Below are 13,998 nucleotides of genomic sequence, written 5' to 3' on the forward strand. Positions count from 1 at the left end.
TTGCATATACAGATACACCATTTAATATTTATTATAGACATTTTATATACATTACTTTTCAACAGTTGTTTTGCTATGTGGTACAATCTTTAAAATTTGTTGATTCGTAGTAAATCAAAAACCTTACAAAACTCTTCAAACTGATCAGAACTTTTGGAAGACTAGAAAAAATACTTTATTGTAGTATTAATCATGCATTACACAAACAGAAGATCTTTTGTTACACCATAAACTGCATTGTTTCCTTTAAAAATCGTTGAACAGATTGGGGCAGAAAGACCAAACCAAATATTTAGTATAAATGCAAGCTATTCCAATCGCAAAAAAAATGAAAGTTCTGTCATCTTTTACTAACTCTCACGTCTTTCCAAACTCATTTGACGTTCTTTCTCAAGCGGAACAACAGACGCTATTTTGGAATAATGTTTCAAAGAACAAAAGTTTTATTGATCATTGATTGACAACACTGAGACATTTCTCAAAATATATTTTATGTTCCACAGAACAAATGAGTCATACAGGTTTGTAATGACATGAGGGTGAGTAAATGAACTATCCCTTTAAATTTTCATGAGGTGAATTTAAACCCCGTTTTCAGCCAACTAAGAAATGGTGTTTAAAACTGTCTTTTATATTAACCTATATACGTTATTTTCCTATCGAATTACCTGTTCCGTTTGGTTAGCAACAGCCCAATCTTTTAGTTACCATCGAGCTATCCTCTGAACAAAGGATAAGACTAGTATCCACAAACTGAAAATAAATAAGCCAATAACGTTCGGATGTCTAACCTGTGATACTTAATCTCATTCTACAGTAAGGTGTACAGAAACATCACATAGTGACAGGATGCTGCAGTTTATTTGTAGATTCCTAAAAGCTCTCAGGGCACCACGCGCTGTGCTTCAACTAGTGTACAGTCTCTCCGTTATGTGCTGATAAAACAACTTTAAAGCAATGTAGTATGCGTAAGGAGAGCACTCATCCAGCGTTTCCAGAGACACAAAACCTTCTTGAAGGACAACCGCGTAAAATGGAGGGCTTGAGTGGGATTATAGTCCCTTTAAAAATGTGATTTTCAGCGGTTTTATGACAGTCTTTATTTATATAAAATTGATTATAAAAACTATACTTTTTTTACACAAAAAATGAAACAAACGCTAAAGGTATGAAGGTTGACCGAGTTTAACTGTATTTGTTTGCACGCTACATTAAGGTGAAGAGGGCGACTGAGATTAGGGTGTGGTTTATGGCTCGGCAGGGCGGGACTCAGTTCCTCTCGTGCCCGGATGATGGTCGGTGACAACCTACTGATGGATGAACATGATAACCACTCCATGGTCACTGAAACATACCTACAGGACACATTATCAGCTCAGTTCAAAACCAGTCAAAAGGCTACACACACTGGTTTTACTCCAGCTTTGACTTACAGTAAATTACAGTTACTTTTTTCTTTTTTTGAGGAAACAAAAAGAAGATTAAAACTGATTGAGCACTCCACACTGGCTTCGCAAAAAACGGCACGTCCCCCTCTTGGCACCTGGTATTGTGTGTATGGTGTGAGTTTGACAGCGAAGGTGGAAGCCACTTCAATGTAGTGTGAGAAATGCTACTCTTGTTACACAAGGCAGTGAAGCAGTCCTTTCTTTCACTCGGTCTTTACGTATGTGTTAATTCAGACGTGCTTTTACACAAACACTTTGGCCAGGGCATCGGCTCCGGCACTTCCTATGTATGCCTTAGATGGGTGGAAGGCAACGTCGTATATGGCCTCGTCTGACTTTTTCCTGTGAGCGGTAACTTCCTGTACGCACGTCTTACTGTCCAGGTTCCACAAGCGGATGGAACTATCGTGACCTGTGTTAGATGAAAAGAGGCATTAAGTTCATACTTAAAGAGATATTTCAGCACAAAGTTTAAACTGTCGTTATTTGTAAACCTCTATGACTTTCGCTCTTTCATATAATGAAAGTGAACGGTGACCACGGCAGGTTCCCATCCACTTTCATCATATGGAAAAGATTAGCCTGGACATTCTGCTTAAGATTTCTCTGTGACGAAAGTCAGAAGGGTTTGCAATGATGTGAGGGTGAGCTATACCTTTAAGGGTGACAGAAATATTACCAACAAATATTATCATGGAGAAGACATTATGTATAACTGACATAAATGGTATTGGTAAAGTAGAAGGGAAAAGTGAGCCAGTAAAAGGACAGCTTTGAAACAGTAATGCTGGGTACACACTAAAAGATTTTTGAAAACTTATAAGATTTTCAAAATGTGAGAGACCACAAACATGAGGACAAAAGAAATGTAACCGTTTTGCTCCTATAGTGTGCCGTGATGTGACAAAGACAGCACACCACACACGAACAGATTTTCAACCAAGAGTCCCGACTGAACACGGGAAATCTCGCAAAATCTCTCGAGACTTCAGAATAAACATGACGGACGATAGGCAGGAAGAAATTGCGTTGATAGTGTTTGGAATGATTTTGGTATGTTTTACTGGACACGTATAAACACTTGTGCTGTTGCCACAAATCGACAAGCTGATCCTCCATCTCTGCTGTCCAAATCCACTGAACTTTGTGCTGCACCATGACTGCATTTGTTATGCTTCTGTCTTCTATCAGCTCGCTTTCTGATTGGATATGGTTTCGTTTCACGTGATAATCTCCAGAGCGGGCGCGCGTTTGTCCTCGGGGTTCCCCCCACACATCAGGATTTCTGATCGTAAATATTCAACATGATTCGCGATCGGGGCGCCTCCGACGTTCTTCCGAGCAGATTCAGTCACTCTTAACACACCTCACACCACAGGAAAATTTGATAAGATAATCTGTAGAACCATCCAGATAATCGGGACATTACCCAGCATTGTCGGAAGGGGAGAAATCGGCCCAAAATCATCCTGATTATCTTGCGGTGTGTACCCAGCATTAGCTGAATAAGAAAAAAAAAAAAAAAAAAGAACTTACTTCCTGACATCAAGTAGATGCCATTTGGATCTATAGCCAGACTAGTAACAGCATCCAAGTGAGCCACCATCGCATGAATGGCTTTACCTAAAAACAGACAGAAGAAAGGTGATAAATAACAGATTTTAAATAGCTTAAACAAAATGGGGATAAAAAAAAAAAAAAAAAAAAACGCACATAGTTGCATAAATTATAGATATAATATAGTAATTGTAACAATAATAATTATAATAATAATAATAATAATAATAATTCAGACAAAAGTTTGGGCTAAGATTTTTTTCACAAAGAAATTAATACTTTTATTTAGCCAGGATGCATTAAACTGACTAAAAGTCTACAATGTTACAAAAGCTTTCTATTTCAAATAAATGCTCTTTCTTTTGAACTTTATATTCGAAGAATCCTAATGTATCATTGTTTCCACAAAAATATTAAGCAGTACAATTGTTTTTAACATTGATAATATTAAGAAATGTTTCTTGAGCACCAAATCAGCATATTAGAATGATGCTGAAAATTCAGCTTTGCCATCACAGGAATAAGTTACATATTTAAATATTAATTAAAACAGAAAAGTAATAAAATTGTAATAATTTCACAATATTACATTTTTCCACTGTATTTAGGATCAAATAATGCAGCCTTACTGAGCATAAGAACCCAAACTTTTGAACAATAGTGTATGTAAGGGGGGAAAAAACACCACACTGACCTGATTTATTATCAAAGAATTTGATGTGTCTATCCTCGTGAGCGGTGACTGTGATTGGCAGGGTGGGGTGGGTGACTACTTTATTAATGTGATTCCCAAAAGGAACAGCTACAACACAAAGCAGAAGAAAGTAAACATCACAAATTTAATTCTCACACTTAAGTAATTACATGACTGATATAAATACATATATCTACACAACTGTACTTTATTTTTTAAAGAACAAAGGTGAAGAATGTACCACTTTCTCCCTGTGCGGCGAACACCACGACGGGCTGTGATGTCTCCAGATCGTAAACAACAGCATCTCCTGTGTTATAGGACGCCACCATATGAGCTGGATCACACCCATTAAAATCGATCGATGTGGGAACACCATGATCTGAAAGACAGGAGATGGAAAAAAATGAGTTGCCAACACTTCAATCGATTACTGAACGCCACATAAAAGATGCATTGCGCTCACCTCTGTCTGAGTTAAATGTGCTGAGACACGGGGACTTCTCCTGAGGGTTCCACAGCTTGATCGTCCCATCAGCTGAACAGGAGAGCAGGCGGTTTTTGATTCCGCTGTAAGCCAGTCCCCACACTGCGTCACTGTGACCCAACAACGTGCCAGCCAACACGCTGGGATCTGAGTGAAAACAGAGCACATATCTGAGCCAAACATAGAGAAGATCCTAGCGATCAAGCAGGTTTGAGTTCTATCAAAAGGAAACCGTGATTTAATCTTCTCACCATATGTGTCATAAGGGTCTACGTTAGAGCTGGGGATGTTCCACCACTGTATTGTTGAATCGATTCCACCACTAAAACACTGCTCACCACTCGAGGTCACAGCCAATGAGAGCACAGGCCCACTGCAGCAAAAGAAACATGTTCAGAGGATTTGTGATCTAATTGGTGGATTCAGTTGTTTACATCATTGTTGATTAAGGAGGCCCTAAAAAGTGATTGGACACACTTAAAATTATAAGAATGTCAATGCTTGTCAAGGCAAAATATCAAACCAAGTGGTATTTTAGTAATATTTCTTTTTTTAATTTATATTAATATTAATTTGTTTTTAAGAAAGACAGCTCATTTTAAGCAAAACATTTTTCTAGGAGTGTACTAAGGTTTATTTTTAATAAAAAGAGTACTTGAGCTACAAAATGTTTCACAAAAGAAATGTGTCTTAAGTTTTAAATACAATAAACATTACTGTTCAACATGAACAAAGCATTTTGTGGTTGTCAAATGTTAGTAGAACATGATGAACTGGCGGGAACTGACTTCTCACACCCACTAAAAATCACATTCAGACCAACTGGTTAAAAGCAAGAGCAAAAGGACTAATTCTGAGAAAAGCAACTCTGTTTTATATTTTGTGTCTAATGCAATGACATTAACACACCTAAATGTTTCCAAATACTTTGTCCAGATACTTTCTGTGGACAGGTAGTTTCATAAATTTAAATACACAGCCATACAATCTCTTAATCAAACAGTGCCAGTACACTGGCCCATACAGAATACCTTCAGTGGGATGATTATACGGCTGCACCCGACTAAAGATTTGTCTAGTCGACTAGTAGTCATTCATTCAAGCCATTAGTCAACTAATTGCATGTTTATATTAATTTAATTACTTGAATATATACTGGGGGGGGGGATTAAACCATAATGAGCCTTTAATATATACTATAGGTGTAATAGAGCCTATTCCTTGCTCAAGTGCATGCATAAAGCTTGCTGCAAAGTACCAGCAAAAGTAATACTTGTGTTGGAATAAATTGCAAGGAGACATTTTAATTATTTAAAGGGTTAGTTCACCCAAAAATGAAAATTCTGTTATTAATTACTCACCCTCGTGCCGTTTTACACCCGTAAGACCTTCGTTGTTCTTCGGAACACAAATTAAGATATTTTAGTTGAAATCTGATGGCTCCGTGAGGCCTACATAGGGAGCAATGACATTTCCTCTCTCAAGATCCATAAAGGCACTAAAAACATATTTAAATCAGTTCATGTGAGTACAGTGGTTCAATATTAATATTATAAAGCAACAAGAATATTTCTGGTGCGCCAAAAAAAAACAAAATAACGACTTATTTAGTGATGGCCGATTTTTTCACCGGAAATATTTTCGTCGCTTTATAATATTAATATTAAACCACTGTACTCACATTAACTGATTTAAATGTTTTTAGTACCTTTATGGATCTTGAGAGAGGAAATGTCATTGCTCCCTATGTAGGCCTCACGGAGCCATTGGATTTAAACAAAAATATCTCAATTTGCGTTCCGAAGATTAACGAAGGTCTTACGGGTCTGGAACGGCACGAGCATGAGTAATAAATGACAGAAATTTTTGGGTGAACTAACCCTTTAATAATAAACTAGTGTTTTCTGAGTCAGTATCGACTGCAAAGATGAAGTTGACGATGCTGACTATCTCTGCAGTATAGTGGATGCGCCTTTAGAGAGAAATGCACCTTTTATACGGATTACATAATCAGAGTATTTGTTTTCAATTTGAATTGGTTCGTTTAAAAGTAGACATTTCTATAGATAGGTTTCTCATGTCTGTGAGGCGAGTAGCCTATGAGTTTCGGCTTATTTATGTGACATGCTCCAGTTCACGAAGTCCGAGACGGCAGAAAGCACATCCTTGTTTGTTTTCTTCATTTTACAAAAGCACAATGTTTTGTTGTTATTGTGAATTTGCACAAACATTTGGATATGCGCCTAATAATAGACCACATTTAGTTAACGTTAGAGTGAGCGGCCATGTAAAGTTGCTACTACTTACATGTTTCAAATGATAAGCCATATTTGAGGTCAATGGATGATAGGCAAGCGTTTTTTTTATTTTCTGCCCGACATACTGTAATTACCACAAGGACCCGCTGTAAACGATCTGTCCCTCATGGACTGCATGACTTTGCCACTTCCTGTTTTTTTTTTTTCCTGCGACAAACAGACTAATAAAATTTTGGTCGACTAAGCCTATTCTCGTTTAGTTGACTATTAGGGGGCAGCCTTAGATCATTATGTCACTTTTTATACACTTGGGTTTAAGTTCCTGTCCTGATCAAGCTAAAAGTGTTGATACTGTGATTTGAAAACATCCTAGAGCAACTACAGTGAAAGTGTAGACCACACAAGCTCACAAGGACAGGACTAAGATAGTGTAAATATCATTCACCCTCACTTAAAACACTCTATCAAGTTCAGACTGCCGGCTCAGACACTGTTCACGTGACGCAGGAGCCGGCCAATAATGAGTCGGCGTTTTGACGTAGATACTGAACGTAAACTGCGTACAAGAATGACATAGAAGAGAAGATATTGTTGAATAAAGTCATTTTTGTTTTGTTTTTGCGCACAAAAAGTCACTTCATAACATTAAGGTTGAACCAGTGTAGTCACATCGACTATTTTAATAATGTCTTTAGTACCTTCCTGGACCTTGAAAGTGGTGGTTAAATTGCTGTCTATGGAGGAGTCAGATACCTCTCAGATTTCATCAAAAAATCTTAATTTGTGTTCCGAAGATGAACGAAGGTCTTACGGGTGTGGAATGACATGAGGATGAGTAATTCATTACAATGTTCATTTTTGGGTAAACTAACCCTTTAAGGACCCACATTACAGTTTATCACAATTGTCAAGACACTAAATCCCATTCTCTGAACGAAAATTCTCAAAGGTCTAAACATATTTGGTCGATTAAATCACTCTTTCTGCAAAACCTTAAACAAGTTCAAGCAGTTAAGACACCATTTGCAAATCTCCTGCTCGTTTTGTAAAACTCTAAACACATTCTCACTCAGATTTTGCACTGTGATGCACTTGGGTTGCAAAACAGTAAACACAAGTGGGAAAAGTTAAACACAGTTGTCATCGTTTACACACAATGGCTCAAAATTGTTCACACTTGTTTTTAATGGTGTGATCAAACCAACTGTACAAACTATTAGCCAGCTCAGAGTGCACAGATGGCACAGGTGCACTGAATGTTGATACCAACAATGGATGGAAACAATCTGAGAGGGAGAGGAGTAAGAGTATGTGTAAGAGATAGTGGACGAGGAGGAAGAGGATGGCCAAGGTGTGGAGTATTGTCAAGGCAGGATCTAGCATACCAGAGAGTTTTTTTTCTTTGCCTACATGCTCTGGATGTTGTGTTCTCCATTTTTTATGCAGTGTCTAATGAATGATCTGTAGTGTTTATATATTGACTGGCTGTATGTATGATCTGAAAGCATTGTTTGATTTTGAGTACAGGTAAAAGAGTTTTGAGCTGATTGATTTTGCCAGAATAGTAAGGGGTTTTTTGAATGTAGTTTGAAGATTTGGTTTTGTGTTTAATGTTGTGAGAAAATGGGTGAAGGTTTCAAGAAATGTGTCTTAGCAATTGTGGACAACTGTATCATTCCAGCACTGAGAGACCCAAACAGGAAAGCCTGAAAATGAACAGTGAGGTTGCGTCGTGTCTGCTCCATATGTGAGTAACATTGATTTTACTGTGCTTCACAGGACCAAGATATGCTGTTGTTATAATGTTATAATGTATAATAACAGGACGGTTTTGAGTGTCATTGTTTGTCTGGAGCTGGTGTGCTGCTGGCGACCAACAACAAACTCTTGCTCGTATAAACTCTTGTGTACTTGTGTATGTTCCTTTTTTGTTCATCATCTTCGCTTTATTTTTCACAATGCATTATTTTGCTTTGCTTTAGCTACGATAAAGAGACATCCACTTTTGCATTGCGTGTTTGTGCAATGAAGGGAGGGGTGTGTTTGTTTGGGTTGATTTCAAATATCAACAGTGTTTCCTCAGAAATCACTTACTGCACCTTTAAACGAGCACTCAGTCATTTTTTTTGCCAATTAAAAATGTCACTACCTCATGAACAGGACCATGCTGACGTCACACTACCAGCCCTGTCATACACTTGACCAACTACTACTATTACTAACCATAATGAGGACAAATGCTGGGACTGCACTCACTCAACCACTGACAATAGACTGATCATAGTGTAATGTAGCAGCCAGCTGTGTTCCACCAACAACACATGAAAAAACATTAGGACTGAATCCAAAAATGTCCTTTTTATAGATGTGTGTAGTACGACAGCAAAAACACACTAACAAAAACAGCTCTGGTAAGAAATGTCAGAAATTAATAAGCATCCACACCAGTAGGTGTCAGTATAGTGTATAAGAGCACTGGGACAAATAAGGGCAAGTGAAATGTAAACAAAATCATACTTAATGCACCTTTGAATAGCTAACATCACTATGCTCATGTTGTGGACTCTCTGGAGTAATGAATCATGCCACCATCTCATGGATGGGCTTGGCAGAGGCCAGGTGAACACCACCTTTCTGAATGCGTATGGCTGTAGAAATGCCTACATGCACAGTATCGTCCATACTGTCACAAAAATTATGACCCTAGAACTGAAATCAATGTCATGAAATTAATACTTACATATGCCCTCTAAATGTGTATATGGGCTCCACATCAAAAGAGGCACTTCTGCAAAGCAAAATAAAACTGTTTAGCTGTTTGTCTGGAACATTAATGGGGGAAACACAACATGATAAAATCAATGTGCTTCTTCAGGAACAATTTTTAAAATCAAAACTAGGACATCCCTTTCCTTGGAAAGCCACAGTGAGAACTTACTTTTTGGCAGGAACTGTCTTCTGGAGGTTCCACAGTTTGAGGGTGTGGTCTTCTGAGACTGTGACCAACACCGGTTCCACAGGATGGAAGGCCAGAGCCCGCACTCCATCAAAGTGGCTTCGCAGGGTATATTTGGGATTCCATGTCTTCCTGAACGCATCCTTATTGGCTGGCAGCTAAAAATAGAGGGAGGGGGAGGGGCCGTTGCAGAGGCATTTTAACAACTGTGAAATGAAACCTGGAAATTGCAGGTCGACTGACTGCGAGGCATTAGGATAGTTGTCCTATCTGAGCACGCAGCAAACCACACTGGCTTGGACAAGTAACCTTTATACAGAATGAAACTAATATAGTACATGACATTTGAGTAAACATGACGGGCTGTTTTTATATAACCGTTAACTGATGATTAACACAATACATACTGCATTTAAAAATTGAGCAGGGAAAAGACAATTTTTTAAAGTAGAGGTTATTATTTATTAATGCCAGAATAGAGGATTATTAAAGCAGAGGAGCAGTCTGTCACACTGGGTACTTACATCATAGCTGTATTCAGCCTCGTCATTGGACACAGTCAGATCTGCGAGGTCTCCCAGGCCCAGCACACTTTCCAACATGTCATCAGAGCCCATGATAAAGGACTTGCCCCCAGCAGGCGTGAATGGCAGAGGCTCAGCTAAGAATAGGAAAGAGAAGAGAAGGGCCCAGTAAACAAGGTGCCACACCTTGGAGTGAAAAACAGGGCTTAAGCTACGCCGCAGACTCTTTTACAAACCTAACAAACATACACCAGCAGTTGAACACCACAACAACTTGTGTGGTGTTATAACAAGATCGTTGGTGATGACCTTCCTCCTTGGTATTGTGTCAAAACACACCTGAATGCTCTAGACCAGCTAACTGCCAAAACATTTGCTTTTATAGAGTTGGTCCTGCTTGCTGCTGATCAATTAATCAAAGGCATTTGATCAGCAGCGCCTGACTGCTACTTATCCTATTAAGCCCGGAACACACCAAGCCGACGGTTGGCCGTCGGGCAGTTTTTGTTCGTTGGTCGACTAAGTTCTCTCAGTGTGTTCCGCACTGCGGCTGAAGTTGGTCCTCGACTGCATTTTTTTGGCCGAATCGAGAAATGTTGAATCGGCGTCGGAGCTCGTCGGTCAGTCGGGCCATCTGATCATTCTGATTGGCTGTTCAGCTACTGCTATCTGCTGGTACGGAAAGGCATTTCTTCTTACGCAGGTGCAGAACGGACGTGCTACTTGGCCGTCGGGTGTCGAGCGTTGGTCTGCTGTGTCAGGGCAACTTTGGACTCAGACGCTGAGCCAACCCTGCAGTCTGCTTTTGTCGCCACTAGTTCGTTGGCGTCGGCTTGGTGTGTTCTGGGCTTTAAAGGGTGAGTAAATTATGGGATAATTTTCATTTTTGGGCAAACTAACCCTTTAATTCCTATGGAAGCAATATGGGTGTACTTAGTTTGTCACACATGGCTTCTCCATTTTGGCCTAGTTTTTGTTAAATAAACCATGACACAGTGTAATATGTCATGTGTTGCTGTTATACATGTATGTATGTACATACATGACCCTGGACCACAAAACCAGTCATAAGTTGCACGGGTACATTTGTAATCGCAACAATACACTGTATGGGTCAAAATTATCCATTTTTCTTTTATGCCAAAAATCATTAGGATATTAAGTAAAGATCATGTTCCATGAAGATATTTTGTAAATTTCCTACCGTAAATATATATTAAAAAAATTATTTTTGTGAGTGGATATGCATTGCTAAGGACATCATTTGGACAACTTTTAAAGGTGATTTTCTAAATATTTTGATTTTTTTGCACCCTCAGATTTTGAAATGGTTGTATCTCAGCCAAATATTGTCCTATCCTAACAAACCATACATCAATGAAAAGCTTATATATATATATATATATTCATAATATTTCAAAAAATTGACCCTTATGATTGGTTTTGTGGTCCAGGGTCACACACACACACACACACATATATATATATATGAAAATGCATTTTTTAAAAATTATAATGCATTATAAGTTATAATATGTAAGTGCACACATATTTTTTTATTTATGCAGGATTAAAAAAAAAAAACATGTTTATGATTTCCTTCAGTCTGTCTAATTTTTAATTGCCCTGCCAACATTTTCAGCAGCCCAACCACAAATGAAAATGTTTTTTTAATGCAATTGATTATGTTAGTTAGAAGTCTTTACCAAAAATACATGTCCTATTTATGGTGACATTTACATAATCCTTAGTTTAGAAGTAGGTCAGTACAAACAGAAGAAAATAAGACAAAAAGAGGCAGAGATAAAGAAAGCAGAAGGGTGTGGGACGGATGTAATGGGCTGATGTGTTTGACCCAGCTGGCTTTGGTCAGAGCAGTAAGAGAATCTCCTATGCTGGAAGCTGTCAGGAATGCTGATGCAGCAACTGGCCTAATTAAGATTCTACCGCAGGGCCAGTGTGTGCCACAAGGCACATACGAAGGACACATATGCACATTGCAGGCACAAACTGAAAGAATAGTTCACCCAAAAAAAAGAAATGATTTCTCATTTTTTACTCACCCTCATATAGTGTTTTTCTTTTGTAAGAAAAAAAAAAGCTACATGCAGAATGTCCGAACAGCTCATCTCCATGCATTAAAAGTGGATGGTGATTTTTAATAATGAAGTACCATCTCTTGTGCACTACATTTCTAGTCTTCTGGACCCATATGGCAGCTTTGTGTGAGCAACAGACTTAAAGGGTTAGTTCACCCAACAAATGAAAATTCTGTCAACATTTACTCACCCTCATGTCGTTCCAAACCCGTATGACTTTTGTTCCTCTTCGAAACACAAAGGAAGATATTTGAATGAAATCTGAGAGATTTCTGTCACTCCACTGCAACTACCAATTTGAAACTTAAAAAGTTTATAAAGAGATCGTAAAACTAATCCATAATCCATAATTGAGTGGTTTGGGGTTTGGAATGACATGAGAGTGAGTAAATGACAGTATTTTCATTTTTGGGTGAACTAATGCTTTAAATCATAGCTTTAAAAGTCATTATTCATGTGTAGATTCTAGGGGCATAACAATATGTCGTGTCACAGTAGACTGCAATACAAAATTGCAACAATATGTATCATGGATAGTGACAATATGTATTGTGTATAGTTCACCCAAAATAAAAATTACTGTGTGAGAAAAAAGTTTGCAGAGTTTAAGTGTCAGTACTACATTAAACTACTGTATGTAATGTTGAATATAATGTATAATAATGCCATGGGGGAATATTTGTGGGTCCTAATATTGCCGAATGTCTTGTGTTACCAGTAAAAAGTGGCCTACATTATTTTAAATATATCTAGTCAGTGCACAAGTATATTCGTAAAACATAATTCTGTATTTTCAGCTTCAGAATCATGAATGTTTTTATTCTGGTATTAACATTGTCCTGTGCATTGGATTACCAGCACCAAGTCCAAACCTATTCATTCCCACCCAATGTAATACCAAATTTAGCATTTCAATCAAAAGTAAATTTTTTGTTATCCTTTTACCATATGTCTTGGAGTATAGGCAATGATATCGTATTGTGAGTTCGGTATCGTGATATGTATCGAATCGTGACATGAGGGTATCGTTACACCCCTAGTAGATTCACATACACTACCGTTCAAAAGTTTGGGGTCAGAAAGATTTTTTTTCAGCAAGGACATATTAAACTGATCAAAAGTGTCTGTAAACTGGACATTTATAATGTGACAAATGATTTTTACTTCAAATGCTGTTCTTCTAAACTTTCTATTTATGAAAGAACCATGAAAAAAAAAAAAAAAAAAATGTATCACTGTTTCCACAAACATAAACAGCACAACTGTTTTCAACATTGATATTAATAAGAAATGTTTCTTGAGCAGCAAATCAGCATACTAGAATGATTTCATGCAGCCTTGGTGAGCAGAAGAGGCTTCTCTCATAAACTAAAAAAAAAAAAAACGTACAGACCCCAAACTTATGAACGACAGTTTATGTGATGGCAAACAAGATTTTCAAGAGCTGTGTGGACATTCTGCCTAACATTTCTTTCTGTTTCATGGGATAAAAAACAACAACAAAAAAACAAAAAACACAGGGCTGGAAAAACACAAGGGCGAGTAAATGACAACAATATGTTCTTGTATGGGTGATCTAGTCCTTTAATTGCAGGCCTCATTTTAACCCTAAACAATAACAGACCTGCAGTCATTACTCAATCGTCACACTCAAATCTTTTAAGAAACTCAAGAGATGCACCCTATTTTCATAATATTTAATAATAATAAAATTTATGTTGACTTTTTGCATTATTTTACCCCACTCTGTGCCGTCTCCTGAACTCCGAGCCTCTCCGGCACCTTCTCCATCCTCTGCATTCACCAAGAAGTCAAACTCCTTCAGTGCCTCCTCTGTGTCGGGGTCATCTGGCAAGTCAGAAGCCAAACCTTCATTTCCGACCTGGAAAAGTAGTCACATTACAAGCTGTATTACACAAACAATCATATACTGAGAAAGATTACTTTGAGATCATTATATCACTCACTGCAATTA

At 37.9% G+C, this 13,998-nt stretch overlaps 1 protein-coding gene across 2 annotated transcripts in view; it reads right to left on the reverse strand.

Moving 5' to 3' along the window:
• strn3 (striatin, calmodulin binding protein 3) overlaps nt 1-13,998 on the reverse strand; it is a 23,834-nt gene continuing 9,836 nt past the window's right edge. For both annotated transcript variants that reach the window (XM_051868622.1, XM_051868621.1), the window contains exons 7-16: nt 13,764-13,905; nt 9,925-10,061; nt 9,383-9,558; nt 9,185-9,232; nt 4,438-4,559; nt 4,166-4,333; nt 3,941-4,081; nt 3,700-3,807; nt 2,985-3,071; nt 1-1,860 (exon numbers count right to left, since the gene is read on the reverse strand). In XM_051868622.1, coding sequence (XP_051724582.1) covers nt 1,691-1,860; nt 2,985-3,071; nt 3,700-3,807; nt 3,941-4,081; nt 4,166-4,333; nt 4,438-4,559; nt 9,185-9,232; nt 9,383-9,558; nt 9,925-10,061; nt 13,764-13,905 — 1,299 coding nt within the window. In that variant the 3' untranslated portion in view covers nt 1-1,690. The remainder of the gene's footprint in view (nt 1,861-2,984; nt 3,072-3,699; nt 3,808-3,940; nt 4,082-4,165; nt 4,334-4,437; nt 4,560-9,184; nt 9,233-9,382; nt 9,559-9,924; nt 10,062-13,763; nt 13,906-13,998) is intronic.

This window comes from Ctenopharyngodon idella, chromosome 17 (assembly GCF_019924925.1).
Source record: "Ctenopharyngodon idella isolate HZGC_01 chromosome 17, HZGC01, whole genome shotgun sequence".
In the NCBI taxonomy this organism is placed as follows: domain Eukaryota; kingdom Metazoa; phylum Chordata; class Actinopteri; order Cypriniformes; family Xenocyprididae; genus Ctenopharyngodon; species Ctenopharyngodon idella.